Raw genomic sequence first — 20,971 nt, 5'->3', positions numbered from 1 at the left:
CTGCCTTCAAAGATCGTCTTGTGGGGGTTTTTCACCGCCTTCTTGATCAGTATTCTTCTTGTTCATCAGCTTTGAAGTAATGTCACTGACATGTTTTATCCTCACGCAAAAGAATGTCTTTGTGGCATTCCGTTGTGTGCATTTAAATGTCATTTCTCACTTCTGTGCTTAACCACATCTGCAGTCATAACAGCTTGTGCATGCATTGCTAATTATAACAGAAGAACCAGAGACAGTGGCTCTTTCTCATGGAGTTAGAAGTTTCTTTTCTAAGTGACTTGTTTGTACAGACTACATTGCTGTGGAACCTCTCACGACGGTTGCTGAGGGACAAAGACAAAATTGAAGCAGGGCTACATAAGTGCCTACATCTGTTTTACAGATGCTGATATAGGATTACATTATACTTTGATATGTGTGGGTCAGTGTCTAATTAAAACCTCCAACAGCTTGCATTTTGTTTACTTTAGTATACTTAACTGCACAATGAAACAATACTACATGCTGCCCCAATTTTCATCAGCTTTTTCCATCTCGGATGTGTTGACGTTGACAAAAATGCACAATGGAACCTCTTAAGGGTGAAGACAAGTTGTTACCGGATGCTAGTTTTTCTCACATTTGGTCAGATCTTTAAATAGGGAGAGCAAAATTCCATCGTGTCTTATGTAGTTCTGCGTAATAAAGACAGGTGTTTCCCTCTGATTTTATTTAAAAAGGTAGAAGCAAAAGAAGCACTCGTGGACATTTATAAGGGAAAGAAAGCACGTGTTCAAAGTTAATTTTTGTTTTCCATACAAGTTTCACTGTATTGGTAAAAACATGCTGTCATTGAATTACAAATTGACAGGAGATACGGTACAAATATTTAGTTTGGACCAAAGTAGTTTTACTGATATTAATGCAATTTGTCTCCAAACTGGTTGTTGATATGTCCCAGCAAGATTATGTAGACATGCACATCTGTTCTGAGCGGCACTGCTATAAATATAACACTGTCACAATATGCTGCAAAACTTTTATTTGCTTCCTCGTAATTCCTATTTGAGCACTTGGTGAAAACCTGTGTGGTTTCTTTTTGTCTAGCTCATTATGTTTGCTAATATTTCTTCTCTTGGCCCCTTCATTGAAAGAATGTTGAAAAGTTCACGTGGGGTGAAAGTTGTAGATGTTGTCAGTGGAATACCAGAAAGTCAGTGTAAGCTTGTGTGTGGGAAAGAGTATTTTGAAAGCAGATGTCCAAATCTTTGCTGTTGAGTGACTTGTTTGCCTCACCTTTTTTTACTCACTGGAGAATTCTAGGACTCTTCTACAGGTCTGTCAAATCCCAAATTGTCTATGTTCCCCCAAAATACCTTCTCACAGTGTTTCCAGATTTGCTGCCATCATAAGAAGGCAGATGTCTTCAATTATAACAACTGATTGTTTGTTAGGATAGAGCTCTTTCACAACGTTACATTTTTTTCTTTTTAACTTAGCCGAATCACCTCCATCACTCACCACTCCAGACTCTTCTGTCCAGTCCTTACCTCTGAAAAAAGATACCTTGGAAATTTACTCAGATGGAAGTTAGGATTTCATCTGGAGTAGCCTCAATCAGTCAGTTGAAATGACCCCCACGGGACTGGCTGTATATATGTGAGATGTTAGACAGGAGAATGTAATAAGACTACCGGTACAATAGCTGCCACTACCGCTGCTACTCGTGTTGCTCTCCCAGCCCTGAGTAGATGATAGTTGATATTGATGAACCATGGCACAACTGACCAGAAAGTCAGTGTGCTTGGAAGGAGACGTAAGGTCAGGGGAAAGAAAGAGGGAAGGAAAATAGTTTCAAAGGAAGCATTGTAGAAGATTGATGAAACATTGAGGAAAAACAAAATAGATGAAACAGAATGAGGATACAGGCAAAATTAATCAATGCGCAAAGAGCAGATGTTGTGGAGGGGAGTCAAGATTCACTGGAAAAAGACGTCAGTGAACAAGAGAATGGCAAAAAGGGAAAGAATGAGATGTGATAGAGGGCATAAAGTAGGCGAGAAAGCGGGCAAAACGGAGGTCTCCCCTGAATGTGTCATTGCACTCAACCCACCCCGGCCAGCTTGTCTTCATGAGACTCGAGCTGCTCCAACATCTGGGGGTCTGTACCTGGTCAGAGCAGCCACGCTCTGCCAAGGAACAAGATGGAGAGAGGGGGGATTAGGTTGACAGTGAGGTGTGTTACCAGATCCTGTGTTAATGAAAAGCAAGTGGGAGCCCCACATCCCTCCCTCCCTCCGTCCACGGCTCACCACTCCCCAAGGTAGAGGGGCATTCATAGTTCATTGGAAGAAAGGAGGGAGGTGGGCAAAAATAGAGAGAACAGATGTCCAAAGGTCCGTGAAATAGGACCTTCCCTAATCTCTCAACTCTCCGTCAGACTGCCCAAAGAGTGCCCCCGACTTCCTACGAACACACACGCCTACTTTTTCATGTGCGTGTGTAGTCTGACATGCCAAGCTTTCACCTCGGTCCAGTGCCTCTGTGGACCCCTCCCAACAGCCATGACACCCTTAGCCCTCCTCCCAACCTTACCACCCCACTTCTTTAGGGCGATTTGCTCTTGCACACTTGTAACGAAAAACGTCTGCAACAATGTGAAAGTGACCCAATATTTATTTTGTGTCAATCAGTTTAATACTAATTCTTGGATAATCTTTGAATGATGCTCAAATCTGTTGGTTTTCTCACTAAAAAATGCAACACAGTTCCAAGTTCACTTCAACTATCTTTATTGTATTTATTACTAATTATTTGTTCCCACAAAACAGACTTGTCAGTTTCCTCTTGCCACTCACAGGTGGAAAAGGCCAAAGAAACAGACATGATGATGAATTGTTACTTTTTTCCTCTCATATCTGTACGTTTAATATATGTGAAATGAATCAGTGCAGCATATATATATATATAATTTTTGACAGTATTTTTACAAATATTCCTTACGTATGCGTGCCTTTGACTTAGATATTTGCTTTGTCTGAGATAGGCTACTCATAAACATTTATGTCATCAGTACTTATAGTATCATAATTGGGACATAAAAATCTAATATACCCGGAGTTGTAGCAATAAACTATTTATTTAAATGTTTACTAATATATTTTTTAAGGATGTAAATTTGGAAAATGAACACAAATATCTGCAGCATTATCTTTTTGCCGCACTTTATTAACATGTGCACATAAAATGTTAGTGCTTCCCCACACTGCAGAATCTAACATGCCAGGATTAAGTAGAGAAATGTGAATACAGCTATTACTATTCATCAACTTTTTTTTTTCTGCTTCGCTTACATGCAATTTCGCTATAAAAAAGTTGTTCCTTTCTCTTGTGTTCGATATGGGAGGTTCATGGTGATAAAAGACAAGAATTTCGAATCTGTACTCTTTGTTCCACTTGCCATTCCAGAACTTTGACAACAAATGAAAACATGTTTCCTAAAATTTCCCAAGCATTACTCGCCTTTTCTTCTGGATAATGAATTGGCTTGGCACATGTGTTACAGACCAACATTTATCACGTAGGGAACGTCTAATGACTTAGATGACATACAACACTTGTACTCGGGCTGTGATGTCCGCCCCTATGGAACCAGTTTCCCCTATAGTGTTCTAGTGGTAAGTGGAAAGTGTATTCCTGTGGTGAGTGACAATATATTATTTCTATTACTCTAAGCATCCCAGCTAGTCTACTGAGGGTTCTGCTACTTAGGTAATGACTCCTTTAGGTTTCATCTAATTGATACCAGTTCACCCTGAAGTATAAATCAGCCAGCCAGTGGTCAGATAAGGGCTGCCAGGAAGAAACTGAGACAGTAAATCAGCCTCGATCCTATCTAATCTTACCCAAGTGTTTGCCAGAGATGTATTTTACTTCACAAAAACTTCCACGCACACCACCCACTTAGTTGCTGGAATGACATGTTATATGTTAGTCTGCAGAGAAAGGCTGGTGTGCACTGTATTAATGGCAGGTCTGTAGAATATTATACAGGTGAAGGTTAGCATATGCACCTCTCTGATTGAATGTTCTCAGCGTTTTGACATTGTTCCAGTTCTTTACATCAGTCAGCCACGCGTGCACCAAGCTTCCTGGAATATGCTCTCCTGATCGGATCATATACAGGGCCAATATATGTCAAGTTCTTATTTGCTGATTTACTAATGTCCACAGATTGGTACTGAAGCCGACAGTTACACACATATATGGTAAGGTATGAACCTAACGTATATGCCCACAAGTTAGTGAAACTCCAAAAGTGATTTAAAAGCCTATAATTTGGAATTCAATCACTATGAGTGAATGTGTGTATGGTACATGTTTATATGCAAGTATGATTTTGCCATGTTACCATATAAGGCTTTCGAACTGTGAATGCTAACACAGCATCAAATGCCCCCGAAACAACAGCTGTAGGAGTTCCCATGTGTGTGGTTGTTTGACTGACTCTGCGTGTGCATACTGTACATGTCCATGCCTGACTAATAAAGTTCTCACTGTTGGTCATGTGTGAACCTCTTATTTTTATCTCCAACGTGACCAGCAGGTGTGCTTATTTCCACTCAGCTCTGCTTAAGTATAGTTTTGCAACTTCTACACTGGCTTTTGTCACTTCCTCATTGTGTGTTTAGCTTTCTGGTGCAATCCGCCCCTTAGAATGAATCTGACAGTAAAACAATATTGGAGTGACACTGCAGTATTAAAAGTGATATGTTATGAAGAGATTTTCAACGGTTTGTGAACCAAAATGGCACACGCAGTCAAGGTCAAAGGTTCACATTCCCAAGATGGCTGAGGTAGCTCAAGTCAAAGGTCAACATTCTGCTGTGCACAAATTTCAGTCCATCTTTTTCAGGATTATTTTTCTATGTCAAAGCAAGAACCTCCCCCTTATGCAGAGCCTACAATGTCTGCATTTACCAGAATCTTCCATTTTTATCAACATGATGGTGAAATAATACATGCATTAGGATCTCTTCCTGTTGAGTTTGTGCGTCATTTGTTCTGCAAACGCAACAAATTGTATTTGATTACCTCTACAGAACATTGCCGACACCTGGTTCATTCTCCTGTATTCCCAAGTAGTTTTATTGCATGTTTCTGTTATGCCGCTTAATGTCTTTAGCTGTCTGCTGACTCATCTCCTGGGGCCAAAATACAGTTACAGAGGAGGTTACAAATAAGAGTCTGACTTGACTGGATGGAAAAATGGCATGTGATTCCCCCGCCACCCCAACCCCAGTAAATCATTCCAAATTAAGCAAATTATTGTGAGCTGCTGCTGTTGGTGCTTCTGGTTCAAACTGCAGCATCGTGAGGTCAACTAGGCTATAAATGTTGATGAGAGTGTTACAGTAATTCCCCATTGTACTGTTTTTAAACACTTGTGTGTGATCTAAAGAGCATGTAGTGTGGTTTTGGGCTCACTAGTTTGTACGTTCTGTAGTTTAACTATGGATTAGCATGTGTCTGTATTTGTGTCTCCCACTCAAATAGTAATAAAAAAATCACTTTTCAACATCTAAACAACCCTGCTCGGGAGTTTCCGTGAGCTGTCAAATAAATCCTCACCATGAAAATAATCCTGTTTAATAAATAACAACTCTCACAACACAACACCAGGAGACATCAGTAGGTAAACTGCCAACATGTATCAAGAGCATCTCTCCTGGAGAAATGACTCATCCCTGTGTAATCTTTCAAAATGATTTATACAAGAAAATCCCTCTTTCATTGGAACAGTGCTGCTGCAGTGTTACCACTGAATTTTGAATGAGACGCATCTTAGTCAGTTTTCCAAGTCTGGAAGGATATGTGTCACATACGTCGCTCATAACCTCCACCCTCTGTAAGACCACATACATTTGTCTCGTTAGTTAATCAGCTCCTGTTCCACTCCCACTTTCCAGTTCTCTTTAAAAGTCCACCTATCCTACATCACCCCAGAAGAGCCCACTGGAATTTCTGCAAACAGCTGTGGCTTGAATGTGAAATGTTTTGCATTATTATTGATTGGATACAGGAATTGGCAAATGAATCCTTGTGCCAAGTATGTAGTCCACTGGATATCACTTTCCAAATGGAACACTGGCAACAACCTTACCTGTACGCAGCTGCATTTTTTTTTTTTGTTTGAGGCTGATGGATAGAATTCCCCCACTCTCTTTGTCCAAGTCAATAAAAAAACAAAAATGTAATGACGTTGATACGGTATCGGTTACATTTAACTGTAGCTAAGCTAAATTAGTCATAGCTGTTGAAAAGTGAAATGTTGTGTATTACACAATAGCTGTGTTGCAGAGGTCCTATTCATATGTGTTTGGAAAATAAGAAAGAAAAAAACACAACAAATTCACCTGACCAAAAAAAATCCAGTTGCTTCAATTCCACCTTTGTAGATTGCTATGACCTGGATGATTGAGAATATAAGCAAACAAAGAAAAGCACAATATACCTAGCCCATTTTTACTGACACTTCAATCAAGCTGCAAGGCTAAAAAAATATGTATAATATATTTTTAATCATCCCCTTTGACATCTGTGTAAGATAATGCGGACTCTAGTTGTATGTGCACGCTCTATTTTTTGCTTCCCAGGACTCCGAGCCAAGCTCAGTGGGACCATTACTGCCGTCAAAAAGGCAAAGGGCCACTTCACAGGGCATTATTAGTCATTCTGGTTTGAGGTTTCCAAATGGGCTGTTGCTCTTGCTGTTGCCGTTGCTGTGACTGACCAGCTCAGCCCTGCCATGTTAACAACTACTAGATGGGGTTGGAGTCTGCTGATTTATGAAGACTCAGAGGCCAACTTCTGGACAGCCTGTGACCACAGTTAATGACCCATCTACGATTAAATGGAAAGGACAGAGAGTGCTGTCTTATTGTGGTGGCTTTTGCTATGTTTGCTTCTTTCAGGATGAGTGGGTGTTTGGCTTCATCATGCAGATTTCACCACAGGGATTTTTTTCAGTCTCACTGTCTTTGTTCAAACATGTTGGCCAAGCCGACGTGAGATGATGGGACACATACTGGGTTTGTCAAATTCATGAAGTTTATTCAATAAATTTAGCGTAGTCCACTTGTTAGTGTAAAGTGCATTCCTTGTTCTTCTATCATTCCCAATACTCTAATGAGCATACTCTGGAGCAGAGGCAGAGAATATATCCAATTATATTTTTTTTCCATCACTTTTCTCCTTTTTTCAGTTATCGGTGGTGTTCTTTCTGTGTTGACACTTGTATGATGTCATGCACAAGTTTTTTTTTAGGACAGTTCTTGGCAGGAATGATTGAGTTGCAAGCTGTTCAACCTTATTTGGATTTGTAGGTTTCAAGGTAGTTATTAAATCAACAAACCTTGATTCAGTTTGATTGCCTTTTCCTGTATTTCATCTAATTCATAAGGTAATGTAATATGTCTGTGGATACTGTTTGCTATGTATGAGTGCTCTAACATTTTCCATCGTCCTTGTCCAATGTTTCTAAACGGTTGTGTAACCTTTCATCATTTCTTGTCACTTTTCCTGTTCTCCCAGATGCGGTACAATCTGCTTCTGTGCAGCTGCAGCTACAAGATGTGCTGATGAGAACAGGGCTGAAGGATAGAAGCCATCTCCTACTGGGGCCATTTTCTTGCAGCAGCTCACTGGAGGCAAGGTGGTGTCGGCATAGTGGTAGCCCTGGACCTGAAACCGGTCCCCCCAAACTGCTGCTGGACCTGAAAGGAGGCTTGCTGCAGGTCTAAATACCCTTTATATGTCATAGTTGCAGAACATTTCTAAGAGCTCAAGCACCTCAGGAACATTCAGGGCTGAAAATGTTTTCCTATTGTTAGATGCAATTGAAATTCCTTTGAGTTCTTTTTGGTTTCACTTCAATAGTATACGTATATATATACTGATTATTGATTATTATTGTGCTTTTCCTCTTGGATTCAGCATTAACAGGTCAAGTTGTAGTACAGTGTGTGTGTGACTTCAGGTCTCATCTGCCATTTAAGTCGTGGAAAATTATTTGGCTATTTCTAGGCCGGGTTATATTTTATATGTGGCTTTTTGCTCAAAGTTACATAATGTCCCAGCTGAGAAATCCCCTTTCCAATGTGACGAACTGTTTGCATTATTACTAATGTATTGTTCCACATCACTACTTCTGAGTGACCCCGCTCTTTATCTTTTTCAGTGGTTGCTCGTAGTACATAATTGCATGTTTCCTTTTGAAAATATTGGTGTTTGTGGTGTTTTAATCAAGTGCTGCACAAAAACCACTGGAATTCCTTCCGATTTCTTCATCTGATTTTCTCTCTCTCCAAATGCCTGAAAGAAACTCCCCAAATTTTCCTGTTTTCAGAGTTTAGTCATAAATCTGCATGCACGCATTAGTTGGTAGTAGGCACACAGCGCCCACCATGTGTGAAAATCTTTTGACTCAAAGATTCCTGGTCATTTGTCCAAACCCCAGCAGGACCACATTGGTGGCGTGTGGGAATGGGGACATCGTGTTAGGAGCATGCTAGGTTGTGTTATTGCTGATGCACTGTAAAATGGTGACTCATGTGAATGCCTCATCATGTTTTGGAGGAAAAATAATGGCCAACATCTGCATTTACAGTGCCCTCCTAAATTATTGGCACCCCCGGATAAATGTGTCCTTCAGCTTCTAAATTGTAATATCAAATATTTATAATTGACTAGGGTCAACTGTGCTCTGGAGCAGGTTTTCCAAATGCACTGTGCTGCCTGATCTTACCATGAATTACTCTTACAACCTTTTTAGTTTGGTAAATTCTTCCATTTTCTCCACCCACCTAAAATCTAGCCACTCTACTTTTGCTCAACAGGTTTTCTGGGGACAAGAGCATCTTACCTGTCTGAAGCTGGTGGCGGAGCACCTACAAGCATATCACGCCGCTCAGAAAGAGGACTTGCTGGAAAACTGCCCGAAAGCCAAGACCTTCCAGACCCAGCCACCAGCCTCCCCAGGTTCCTCCTGTTCTCGCTCAGAACACAGCTCTGATGATCTGCGAACAGGGCACTTTCAGTACATCCAGGACTCAGGTGAATATTAATAGTACTTGTATCTTGACTGGCAAAATTTGGGTGATACGTTGGTTACCCGACAGCAGTGTCCACCAGAGATTTCTTGTCTGAAAAGGAGTTTGAGCAGACTTATCTGCCTTGTTGTACTTAAAGTAACATGCTGTTTACTCACTTTCTTGGTGCTTTGTGTGTGTTGCTCTCAACATGCACACATAGGAACATACAAAGAGCATGAAACTACTCCTTGGCCGTAGACTAGTCATCCACTTTGTCAACCATGGTTAATCTTTGTTTTTTGGTCTGTTTTACATCTTTGAAGAACGTATATTGCTAGCACAAGGAACCAGGGAACAATCTGTTTGCAACATGTTGTCAACTGGCAGAGGAAAGCAGTCCCCTAAATACAGAGAAGTGCAAGTACACCCCCAAGGGCTGACAAAGGGACGGGAAGAACTCAGGGAGAACTGAAAGATAGCGAGAGAAAAAAAACAAAAGGGTCTCTGCTAATGCGACTGAAAGTAAAACCATGAAAGTGTCTGTTTTTGCTTTTGTTTCATCGTCTGTTTGCAGGAGAGTAATATGCTGGCCTCTTAACATGAAAGAAGCATTTGCCCACAGACAGATTTTGCTACTCCCTGAAATGTGTTCTCAACAAAGAATATCAGTTTTGTACCCCCTGGGGACAAAAAATTATTCCCCCCCAAATAAACATTTTTCCAAAGCACTTGGATCCGAAACAGCAGCCGCAGTTTTATTCAAACAGCACTCAGATGTTTCGATCCATGTCATCCAGCTTTTCAGGTGCTTGGCATGGTTCAGTCAATGGCTGTTTACAGAAAAAAGGTTTAGTCAAGCCCTCTGTTTATGTTTTGCTTCTTCGGCGCATGAACATTCTGAAGGCATGGAAACATTTGTTTTGTTTTAGGTTCCATAGAAACACCTATAAATGCATCAGCACGACATTTTACAATCTGGTCAAATCCCAGGTCCGATTTTTATTCTGAATCTGGAAATGAGATCCGAGAAGCCCTGACTAAAAACAAAAGGAAGTACTTCTCAGAGAAATAGAGACGAGAAACAAAGAAGGCACAGGATTTGCCCTCTTTCTGAAAAAATTCATGTTATACCTGAAATTCATCTTTTATGAGGAATCCATGCTAGGTATAAATTGAATTCGTAATACATATTTTTTCCTAATTAATAAACTTGACAAAAACCACAACTGTACCATATTAAATCGCAATCCCACTGAATGGAATCGTTCCCCTTAAAAATTGACCCATGTATCGAGATACTCATAAAATCATTTTGTATTTGTCTTTGAGATCCAACTTCTGTGTGTTGTTGAAAACACTTGTTCATGATACATATCACTGCTTACAAATTTGGTGTACAATTGTTTTGACTTAGATGAAGATCTGATTATATTTTATGACCAATTACACAGGGATCCAAGTAATTTCAAGAGTTCACATACTTTTTTTTTTTTTTTTTGCAAGTATGTGTCTTTGCACATACAGTGTGTCACTCATGTTACTATTCTTGTACTTTTTGACAGCTTCCCAAAGATGGCCAGGACCACATGAGGTTGTGTTCTACAGTGAAACAGAAGATAGCCCAGGACTAATGCTGTGGAGGTATCCTGAGCCTCGTGTCCTTACCTTCATCAGGATAACTCCAGTTCCTTTCAACACCACAGAAGACCCAGAAATCAGTACGGCTGACCTCGGGGACGCCTTACAGGTAAAAAAGGGAACATTCATTTGTGACATTGCCGACTGGGAAGAGCTGAAATTCCCAACATAGGACAAAAGTGTTGGTTTATGTCAATGTGAGTGTGCTGACCCAACTGTATGACCTGTCTGTTCCTGACAGAATTGGTCTCATCGGAGCATCTGTAGTTGGGAATGCCAAGATGACATATCATAGAATGACGTACACCTCAGTCTTGCAACACTGCTCAAACACAGACATACTGTACGCTCGTACACAGACGTAGATCACATTATCAACGATGTCACATCTGGAGGATGCAAAGAGTGACGGTGCGTTATGCATCTATGCAGGATATATTAGCTGTCTTGGAGTCGTGCTGCTAAGTCGAAGGTGGTAGGCGCCTACAGAGCAGAGATAATCCTCAGTTCCTTCACTCCTCCTTGCTCAACATCGGTCACAGTGAAGTACAAATAAATTCTCCAAGCTGGGCTGTGTGCCAATATGATTCTCATGATCTGAGTCCAGAGAGACCCACACCTTACATGTTATTGAATGACATGGAGCCATACTGCCCCTCCAAACATGTAATGTACGGTGAGACAGCTGTGAAAGTCATTTTACATGCCCTGGTGTGAAAAGCCAGGTGTCTTCAAACCCAGATGAGGTTATGTTTTTGGCAGGCTCTTGCAGCTACTGAGTCTACTGAGGTTCACTGAGGGATGAGACACGCTATTTATTTCTTCTGTCACTAGTTTTATCCATTTCAGTACCGTTCCAGCATAATTATTTGAATGACATGTTCCTCTTTGTTGAATCACTCTCCTTATTATCTCCTTTGTGTCTGATGTACAAACATACTGCTATTTCTGACAACAATTTTACACCATATCATAGTTTTGTCAATGTACCAGCATAAGTTCTTCCCCAAGATTTCACAAGTTGCCCAGTCTCGGCCATCAGTTTTGCTATGATTCAAAATTTGATGTGGCGACAATCAACAAAAGTGTTGACATGAGCGAGAAAGAAATGTCTGTCTCATCCGCCCACCACAAATCACCACGCGAAAGAATTGAAGTACATTCGAAACACATTGTAGTTTACACACATTTATTTTACTTTTTCGCCATGGTCCCATCCTAGTTGGATTCAGAAGTACTGCACAGTATCTTGCGGCCTTGAGATTCTGTGCAAGCTGGGCCCACAGCTGTAAAATCTGGAATGAGCAAAGCTCATAGACTTGAGCTGATTGGCCTCATATACTGTTACAGTTGAAGGAGGCAGAGAGCGATTAAGCTAGAGAGTGAATGCTTGATTGAAATAGATGGCAAAGATGATTGGGGGAACTTCAGAATTGAGACTAAGCCAAAAGGAGGAGATAAATTATCATCTGAAGGATAATGCTAATATTTGGGTTACCTGATTTAGTAACCTGAAGGTGATTAAAATTTAGAAACACTTCTCACTCTGCTGCCGTGCAGTTGTAAACCACAATGAACGACAATCACAATTATTAGCGTGTTAATTTTAATACTTAAGACTTACCCCAATACTAAAATTTAGTGTTATCTATAAATAAAGTTGAGTTCACTTATTGCACACTTGTGATGTTTAGGTCCTGGGCCAAATGTAAATTCAAAATGAAATAAATGATCATTTTTGCATTGTTCTTTTGTGAACCAAAGAAGAGCTTTTATTAGTTCAATGAGTGTTTTTGATTCTTAACGAAATTGATGCTTGCTGTGGGAATCGGGTGGATGTGTTTCCTTGTTTCATTATCTTCCATGAAGGGAAAACCCTCCCTCTTATCTTCCACAAATGGTTTAAGTCTTGCTTTTAGAGCCCCTTTCTTTTCCTCTCTGGATGCAGTTTCAGTATTTTCTATGAGTGTCTTTCAACATTTTGGCTAAAACAGTGACCATTCAATAATATGTGCTTTTGGAAGACATTGAACTACAATGACTTTGGATATACAGGTACAATATGTTTGAGCTCCAACCACAACAATGATCTGCTGAAAAATCCAGAAGTAGTCATACTTTTTCAATATTAATCGCCAAAGCCACGTATCAGTTGAATTTTCCAGTAATTTGTCCCACATAAGAAAGTTCCAATCACTAGTCGGTACCGGTCAAACAAGTCAATGACGTGCTACAAGGCAATGTCTGTCCTTTGTCCGTATGTTATGCTGCAAATGCGACTGACGAGGTTGGGCCTGTCTGTTTTTCCTGGACAATAGCCTTGCTTCAAAGTTTTCCTTGGCATAGATAAAGTATCTACCTAACTTATGTTGACACTTGTTTCAGCAGCGTTCAGTTTATGACAAACCTTGTTGATTTCTGAGTTGTTACTTGTACACAATGTTTGGGCTGATGATCCTGGCATGTGCGTGATATTCCTGATTTATGTAAATCAAATACTTTCTTTTTTAGATGTGTACAGATCTAATTGTACTTGCTGTGATCATCATAATCATTAACAGGCAGTTGGGAGACACAGACTTGGCCATGACAAGTTCAAACATTTTGCAATGTTCCGCATAATCTTGAGTTAGTGCACTTTTATTTGGGCAAAAATAAATTCAAATTTGTGTGTAACTTAATTTTGGGTAAATGTGTCTGTACACTTACACCTATGTCAAGACCTTTAACTCCTGTCCATCATCTGTCTTGTCTGACTTTTAGTTAGAGAAACATGTTACTGCATATCTCAGATTTTGCATCAAAATATAAAAAACAGTCATGAATAATAAACTTTCAGCCCTTAATGAAGGCAATTAGTCCATCGACTGCCAATACCGCAAATAGCACATTGATGACATCATTAACATGCATGAGACTACTCATGTGTGAAAATGAGTTGGACGGCAAAAATGCAGAATGCAACCTGTGGTTGATGAACATGTGTTTTCCACATCTTCTAATCCCTCTGTCATCTGGCATGTTTCTGGCCTAAAATAAGTCTGTTAAACAAATGATGAGTGTTTCATTCAAGTGTTGAAAGGAGCAGGTTCTCAGCCCCCCTCTATTACTGAAATCACCTTTGGGTAATGTGAAATGGTGAGATAATTTATCTCTACGGAATCCATGCTGGATACGACGGAGCCCACTGTGTAATAAGCCATGAGAAAGTCATAGATGTATATTTGTCAATGCTGGATGGCAGAAAAATTACCGAAAACTCAAAGGCTATACACTGCAGGTATATTGGACAATAAACATTATTCAAGAGGCCACGAAGCAATAGCTTTGACGCATGTTACCCCCGTTTGAAAAATGCATGACCTTTTGAAAAATATGATTGGGAAGTAATGATAATTTATTGGCTCCACTGCTTATGGCGTTACACAGCCAAACTAGCTTAAAACTTGTGTCCAAATACTCACATCAGTCTGTCAGTTGTGTGCGAGCGCAGGGCTCAGGTTCAAGAGGGTTATTTGAACTGGACCCCTCAGTCATCAGCCAGAAGTCATTGTGATCCCAGATGTAATAGATTCAAGCCTCTGGCCAACAAGCAGTTAGCTTTACTTTATGCAGAAGTGCACATGTTTTAATTATTTCACTTCCTCCCAAGACCAGAAAAAACAATACAAAAGAGTCAAAGGACGGAAATGCAGCCATAAAAAACACAAATGATTCGGTTTCTTTTCCAAAAAGAATTTAACTCACTTTGCATCTAGACACTACAGAGTGAGGGGGGGGAAACTAAGGCAGTCATTATTTCTCAGGCCTCTAGAATTACCACGGAGCCACACAGAGATGGAGGCTGATAGATTTTGAGAAATGTAAAGTGAGAGGCGTAGGAAAAGAAAAAGAAATAGGGAGCAAAGAGAGCTGTCTTGTAATTCCTCTCCTTCTCCTACCTGTCATGTAAGGTTTTTCTGAAAATAGCTCTGAAGAAGTGATTGCAAGTGGACAAAATGCGATCCATATTTTCATTCTTCTTTCATTCTCTTCCTGTAACTGCCACACATCCTATCTGCTGCTCATGTGCTCCCTGTCTATACTTTGCCAAATAGATACTAAAGGCAGCGGTTGAGTGGCTGTAGTTCTGTCCCCAGAGCATATCGTATTTATAAAATCAAGTTACCCTGCATTTAAATAGTTGCGGTTTCTCACTAGTTCCAGTGTTGTCCAGTGGGAATTCCAAATTACTACTTTTCCTCAATCACTGCTTACAAAATGTTCACACAAAGATGAGGGGAAGTTGAAGGATGAAGGGAGTTGGTATGACAAACGCGAATGTGAGTGTAAATCAACAAAGGGCCCGGTGAATAACTTTGTGACTGGTTCTGGGGCTGGAATGGATTAACAAAAATCCTACGCCCAAATGATGTCTCTGCTATTTCCACAATGAGGGGGGGGGGGACACTGTGCTTTGCTGTGAGCCGCTCAGAACTGTGAGTTGGATGGAGCAGTCAGACTCCAATTAATAAAAAAACCTAAGGAAAGTCACTGAGCTCAACCAGATCAGGGTGTCCCCCGCCTGCTGCCCGATGACTGCTGGGATAGGCTCCAGCATGCCCGCGACCCCCGTGGGGTCAAGCGGTACAGAAAATGGATGGATGGAAGTCACTGAGCTGTTTAGCTTAAGTGTGACATTGAACCAATAAGCACGTAAATGGATTTCAGCCAAGATAACTATTGTTTTAACAGGACAGCACTCAAGTGGACTTGTATTAGTCACAGTTAATGCACTATAAAAGGAAAATACGGTTCATGTGTTTAATTGAATTTTGAGTTTTTACACCTCATCCACCAAAAACGTCAGAGTCCCACTTAACAACTTTGGCATTCCATCTTATCCCTGATTTGCCACAGTGATTAATGTTAACATAAATTAGCCCACATGAGACAGCATAGCGGGAGTCATTTTCACAAAATAAAAACATTGCATCTCCTGAGTAAACATTTGCTCAAACTGATGTCAATTCAATTTTTCTGCTGGCTGACAAGACGTACAGAGCTGTGGATTTGTTTTTCTACATCTATAGACAACAGTCACAGAACTACCTCATCAGTGTTGATCTTTTTAATAAAAGTCATGGAAAACAGGGCAGGGTACGTTAGCAGTCAGAGCCTCAGAGCAAGCTCAGGGAGTCTTCAGTTGCACAGGCATACTTGAACTTTGATTCAGAGATCACACCTGGGTTCATTGTGGAAATTGAAATCATTTCTTCATGCTGTGTGTTTGCTTTAGGTCGCCTGTCTTTAATTATCCTTCAGAGGGACTGTAATGTGTCAATCAGTCCAAGACAAGTAACTCCATGCAAAATAATAGTTTGAGGTTTGGCAGAAACTGAAGTACTTGACAGTGATGGAAGTCAGATCAACCAGCCCGCTCTAGATGTAAAGATATTTATAAATAGTTTTGAATATTTACTGTACTTGCCCTCAACATGTACATTTCCTTGGCATTTAAACAGTTTTCAAAATGGAACGTTAACTCAAGAAAAAGGGTTACCTGGCAGTCTCACATCATCAAGTCCTTAAAGTTTTCCAGCAGAGTGTGTGACGTATCTATAGTTACATTATGTTCATCAGATAAGATATACACATACAATCACAGTGAAACTAACACGACTGACTGTATTTACTTCTACTTCAAAAGAGCACCTGTATATACAAATACAGTATACAACCATATTGTCTTTCATAGTCTCATTTATTGTCGTTTCTTGAAAGCAGCCAGGTGATGTAAACAAAGCTGCATTTTCCACCTCAAGTCCATGATGGTAAAAAAAAAAAAACACTTTTTTTTTTTTTTAAGTATTGAAAGAGATTTGTTTTCCATCTGACTTAAATCGAGTTTGTACATCACGCACTGCCAGAATATGAGGTGGACTATATATGAATAAATAGAGAAACTATACATACATAGATATAAAAAAGAAGCCTTACCGGCTGACTAAAATGAAGCATTTTTTGTTTTTGTTGTTTTTTAAATTGTCGGTTTTGCAATGTTAAAATTGTACTCTTCTACATTTCAATGTAAATTTAAATTTGGTTAATTGTGCAGCTCTAAAATCAGCCCAGGCAAAAAGTGCAGCAGTATCCCATGTTAAGAGGAGTATGATAGAAACAACACTCTATTCTATTAGTACATAAACTTTGTCGTATCAGCTATTGTGTGTTTGCAATAAAACAAGTGGGGAAAAAAAATATGTCCTGCGAATTCTCTCTAGAGACTGTAAGTTTCCGCACCAGTGGCGAGTGTTAAGGTTGCGGGTGCACAAGTCTGTCGGCTGCAATTATGAAAAGTTGATTCCAGGAAGCCCTACGTGGCAATTCATACACAATGTAAACTATGGTTACCTCATCTGACCAAGGTTGAGACCCCCGCATACAAATTTCAGGGGGTTCCCACTATACATGTGCACACTGGCCCTCTTGACAGTTCCAAATTGTCCTGGGAGCACCATAGCTTCAGTAAACAATTTGATTTAGACAGACCAATGCACTCCACGTACAGCTTCATGCCTTGGTGTCTGGCATTTATCAGGTGGGCTGCTGAGAGCTCCCTGCCACTACTGATTCATCAGTAGCAGGGTTCTGCAGGTGGTCAGTGAAACCGGAGAACTTGGTTTTGTTCACACAGGAGCACCCACCCACCACATGCATGCTAATGTTGGCTCACTGTAACTGAAATGAATAAAGCCCTGCCAGCTATCAAATTGTGAAAATGCTCACATAACCTGATTGTTATTCAGTATGAAAGAGAGCCCCAGGACCTAAATGTAAATGGTGCCTTTTAGCCTGCAGTTAAATTATGCTGTGGTCATGCAATTTTTGTTATGGATGTGACTTGTCATCTCATGCTTTGTTGGTGTTCTGTGGTGGAAATATTTTGTTGACTTGATGAGAAATGAACTTGTTTTTTTAGATAAATGAAAAGCATATCATTGTGCCAATTACCATAAGAGAATGGCTATGTGTCAAACTCTGTTTTGCTCAGTTGACAACAAAAGTACCTTAAATTGTACAGGGATACACTGAAAAGTATTGTTTGTGCAATAATAAATCACTGCGGTGATGCTGTTTTTTGTCAGTCATGATTGTATTCGTGGGCTTGTTGGGTTTTGATCCACAAATTGAAATCATGTAGTTTTCTGAACAGGAGTGGTGAAACGGGTAAAACAGAAAAATAAGTACTGGGACATTAGAGACCAACTACTACAAAAAGCATTAGAATGTCGGGAGCACACATTACTGTAAGTGCGTTTGAGAAAGCAGCTAAATTTGTCTCTACAACAAGCAGTACAGTTCAGTTGGGTTCACCGCTGTTTAGTATGGCATGTGTTGGAGGGGTTAGGTTTAAGAGCGTTCATCTAATCATGGGATGGTGGTGTAGAAGTAGTCCACTTTTGTTGGTCATTGTGAAATGTGACAATTTTCTGTAGGCCAATCGATGAACAGAATGTGGTCATGGAATTAATAAACCCAATAAATAAAAATTATGTAATTTTGTCACTTTTTTTCCAGGTACCATGCAGCCTAGAGTACTGGGATGAGCTCCAGCAGGCCTTTGTTCCATACCGGGACTTCAGCCTGTCGGAGAGCCGCCCCTGCCAGCTGCAGCTTCCCAGCCTCAGCTTCACGGATCAACAGAAGGAACTGGTAGCCTCAGACGTGTGGAGGATCGTCCTCAATAATAACAGCGAGGGAGGAGATGAGCAGAGGTAAAGGAGTGTTCATCTTATTGTTGTTCATACTGTATGTCCATCTCATTAATTAGCAGCTAAGCAAGACCACTTCACACCGCCTTGTTTCTACTAAGCATCATGGTCTGCTTTAGGGCCCAAAAAAAGGGAAGAAACCATTTTTTTCCTGATCCAAACTGTACAGTGGCGAACTGAACTGAACCAAGTGCAGCTTGGTGGAAATTTATGTTCCCACTGCACTGTAACACTACAGCATTCCCAGACATTTTCTAAATTCTGACTCTCACTTTGCGGAAGCTTGGAGAGGCCCCTTTGTTCCAGCATGGATGTGCCCCAACACATAATAAGATACATTCAAAAAAAGGTGGTGGCTTTCATCCCAAACACATTTGTGATGAATTAGAATCGAAGTTGTGAGCCAGGTCCTCTCATCCAACATAGGTGACCTCTGACCTCACAAAAGCTCAGCTCGATGAACGGACAAAAATTCCCACAGCTATATTCCTGTTTTACAAACTCTTCCCAGAAAGGTGCAAGGTGTTGTTTGTCCAATTGTAAGTAGCTGTTGGGGTCGTGACACGGCGTCCCCACTTTTAATATGAATCGAGTCGTTCTGTCTTGCCTCTCTGTACACCAATTTTTGTTAAGATATTTGAGCTATTTTTACTATACTGTTTACATTTACATCCACAACGGGTGCGAAGGAAACTAATGAGAGTGCGACTAAGCGCAAGCGTGAGCAATGTCCCTTATCCCACATATGGTGAGCAGGAGCTGGGAGTGGGTTTGGAAGGCGTTCAGATCGGCCTAATGAGATTTCCCAGCACACCAAGTGCCTGTCAGGCCCCATCCGGATTCCTTCCTGCTTACCTTGAGTGTATCTAATCGAGGGAAAGCTCACGGGAAGCATGAGGAGTAAAAGCCCCCTTTGGTTTGGCTCACAAGTTGCCAGAAGGGTTGGGTCAACTTGTAACACCTCAAAAAGAATGTGTTTGGTCTTCCAGTCTTACTACCACTGCTTCTCTTCTCCAATATGTCAGCAAACACCTTCTGACTTCTTATGGGCTTCATGCATTTTCCTTTCAGTTTCTTCCCATCTTAATTCACTTATTTCCTTTCTCCTGTTTCCTCCTGAGATTTAGGGAACTTTAAGTGGAATAGAATTTGCCAAGCCCACATTCTGTGTGGCTTAGTGGGCTAGATGAGTAGAAAGGGAAGGACCACAAAAACATGTAAGAGAAGAAACCGGGAAAAAAGGACTTGCCAGAAAGAGTGTAAAACTAAATATACATCTGACATTCATTATAATCATACTCCAAACACTAGATGTCCTTTGTTTAAATTATTTGTCTTTTTCGATCACAAATGATTCTACTCTCCTAACTCACTCCTTTCATCTGTACTTAAGTTTCCAGAAAAAAAACACCAAGAAAAAACGTCAACATACAAATTACATTACAAATCATCAACATAAGATGCTTAACTCTTTTAAAGTGTGCCATGCTATGACCATTGTTTTTACAATATTACTGTACAGCAATGATTTAGAAAAAGAGTAAAAAAAGTTTTCCTATTTTTTACTTGCATTTCGTCGCCATTATTTATTCGTGTATATTAACTTATCATCATGGCTATTTTATTCATGTTTTGTTCATTTAAGGTTTTCATTTTTAGGTATATTGTTTTTATCATTTTAGTTTGAGTATTTTGATTGTCCACAGAGGTAGGCCTTTGAACCGGGAGCTACATTGGGCCCTGGCCTTCGTTCTGTCTCGTGGGATCTCTAATCGCTGTTTGCAGTTTCTCGCTGCGCCGCTACACTGGGACCTCCTTTCTACTGGCCTGTTGGTGCAGCTAATAGTCCAGTCCTGGTGCAGACAGCTGCTTTAAATTCATTCATTCATTTTTTCAATGGGGTCAGGTGGTATAAATGTCAAACTTAGGAACAGTTTTGCTGATGCACATCAACCAAAAGGTGACATTGTGGTTCCCCAATTTAGATACTTTTTCTACTGCTGATTATAAAACAAGAAGAAAAAAGAAGAATCAAACTTTATGCCTGGTGAAAGGAGAGAGGCTATTTTCTGTGAGTCTTGAAAATGCTCTAAAATGGCTGCCAGTGAATGAGTTTTAAGGTTGTGTTTTCTCACCTGCATGCTCTGTAACTTGCCTCAGGTCTAGTGAGTGTGTTTCTCTCAGGTCATTACGAGATCATTTTGTACAAGTACTATGTGTGTTTCTGTCTGTGTCCTTGGGGACAAGCAGTGCATATGAATTTTTGTCTGCTTCTCATCGCCTTCAGTTCAGATAGTGAGTCTGGATCCCAACTACCATGTGATCAGCTGGTATCTCCCATGGCCCTGGCAGCATGCACCCGTGTGGACTCCTGCTTTGCACCTTGGTTTGTCCCCTCCCTGGGTGTGTCACTCCAGCTAGCACAGATGCAAGTTCACCTCTGCCACCATCTAGAACAACTGGGAACAGGTTAGGATACAGAAAACAGATCCATACTAAAATAAGTCA

General features: G+C 40.4%; 1 protein-coding gene across 3 annotated transcripts in view; it reads left to right on the top strand.

Annotated features, from left to right (window-relative positions):
• Positions 1-20,971, top strand: part of vps13b (vacuolar protein sorting 13 homolog B) — a 210,759-nt gene that overhangs the window by 151,956 nt on the left and 37,832 nt on the right. For all 3 annotated transcript variants that reach the window (XM_088386303.1, XM_088386304.1, XM_088386305.1), the window contains 5 exons: positions 7,573-7,775; positions 8,877-9,093; positions 10,634-10,818; positions 18,270-18,466; positions 20,751-20,932. In XM_088386303.1, coding sequence (XP_088242429.1) covers positions 7,573-7,775; positions 8,877-9,093; positions 10,634-10,818; positions 18,270-18,466; positions 20,751-20,932 — 984 coding nt within the window. The remainder of the gene's footprint in view (positions 1-7,572; positions 7,776-8,876; positions 9,094-10,633; positions 10,819-18,269; positions 18,467-20,750; positions 20,933-20,971) is intronic.

This window comes from Syngnathus floridae, chromosome 10 (genome assembly GCF_059516105.1).
Source record: "Syngnathus floridae isolate MCC-2025c chromosome 10, RoL_Sflo_1.0, whole genome shotgun sequence".
NCBI lineage: Eukaryota > Metazoa > Chordata > Actinopteri > Syngnathiformes > Syngnathidae > Syngnathus > Syngnathus floridae.
This window is presented reverse-complemented; position numbering and strand designations above follow the sequence as displayed.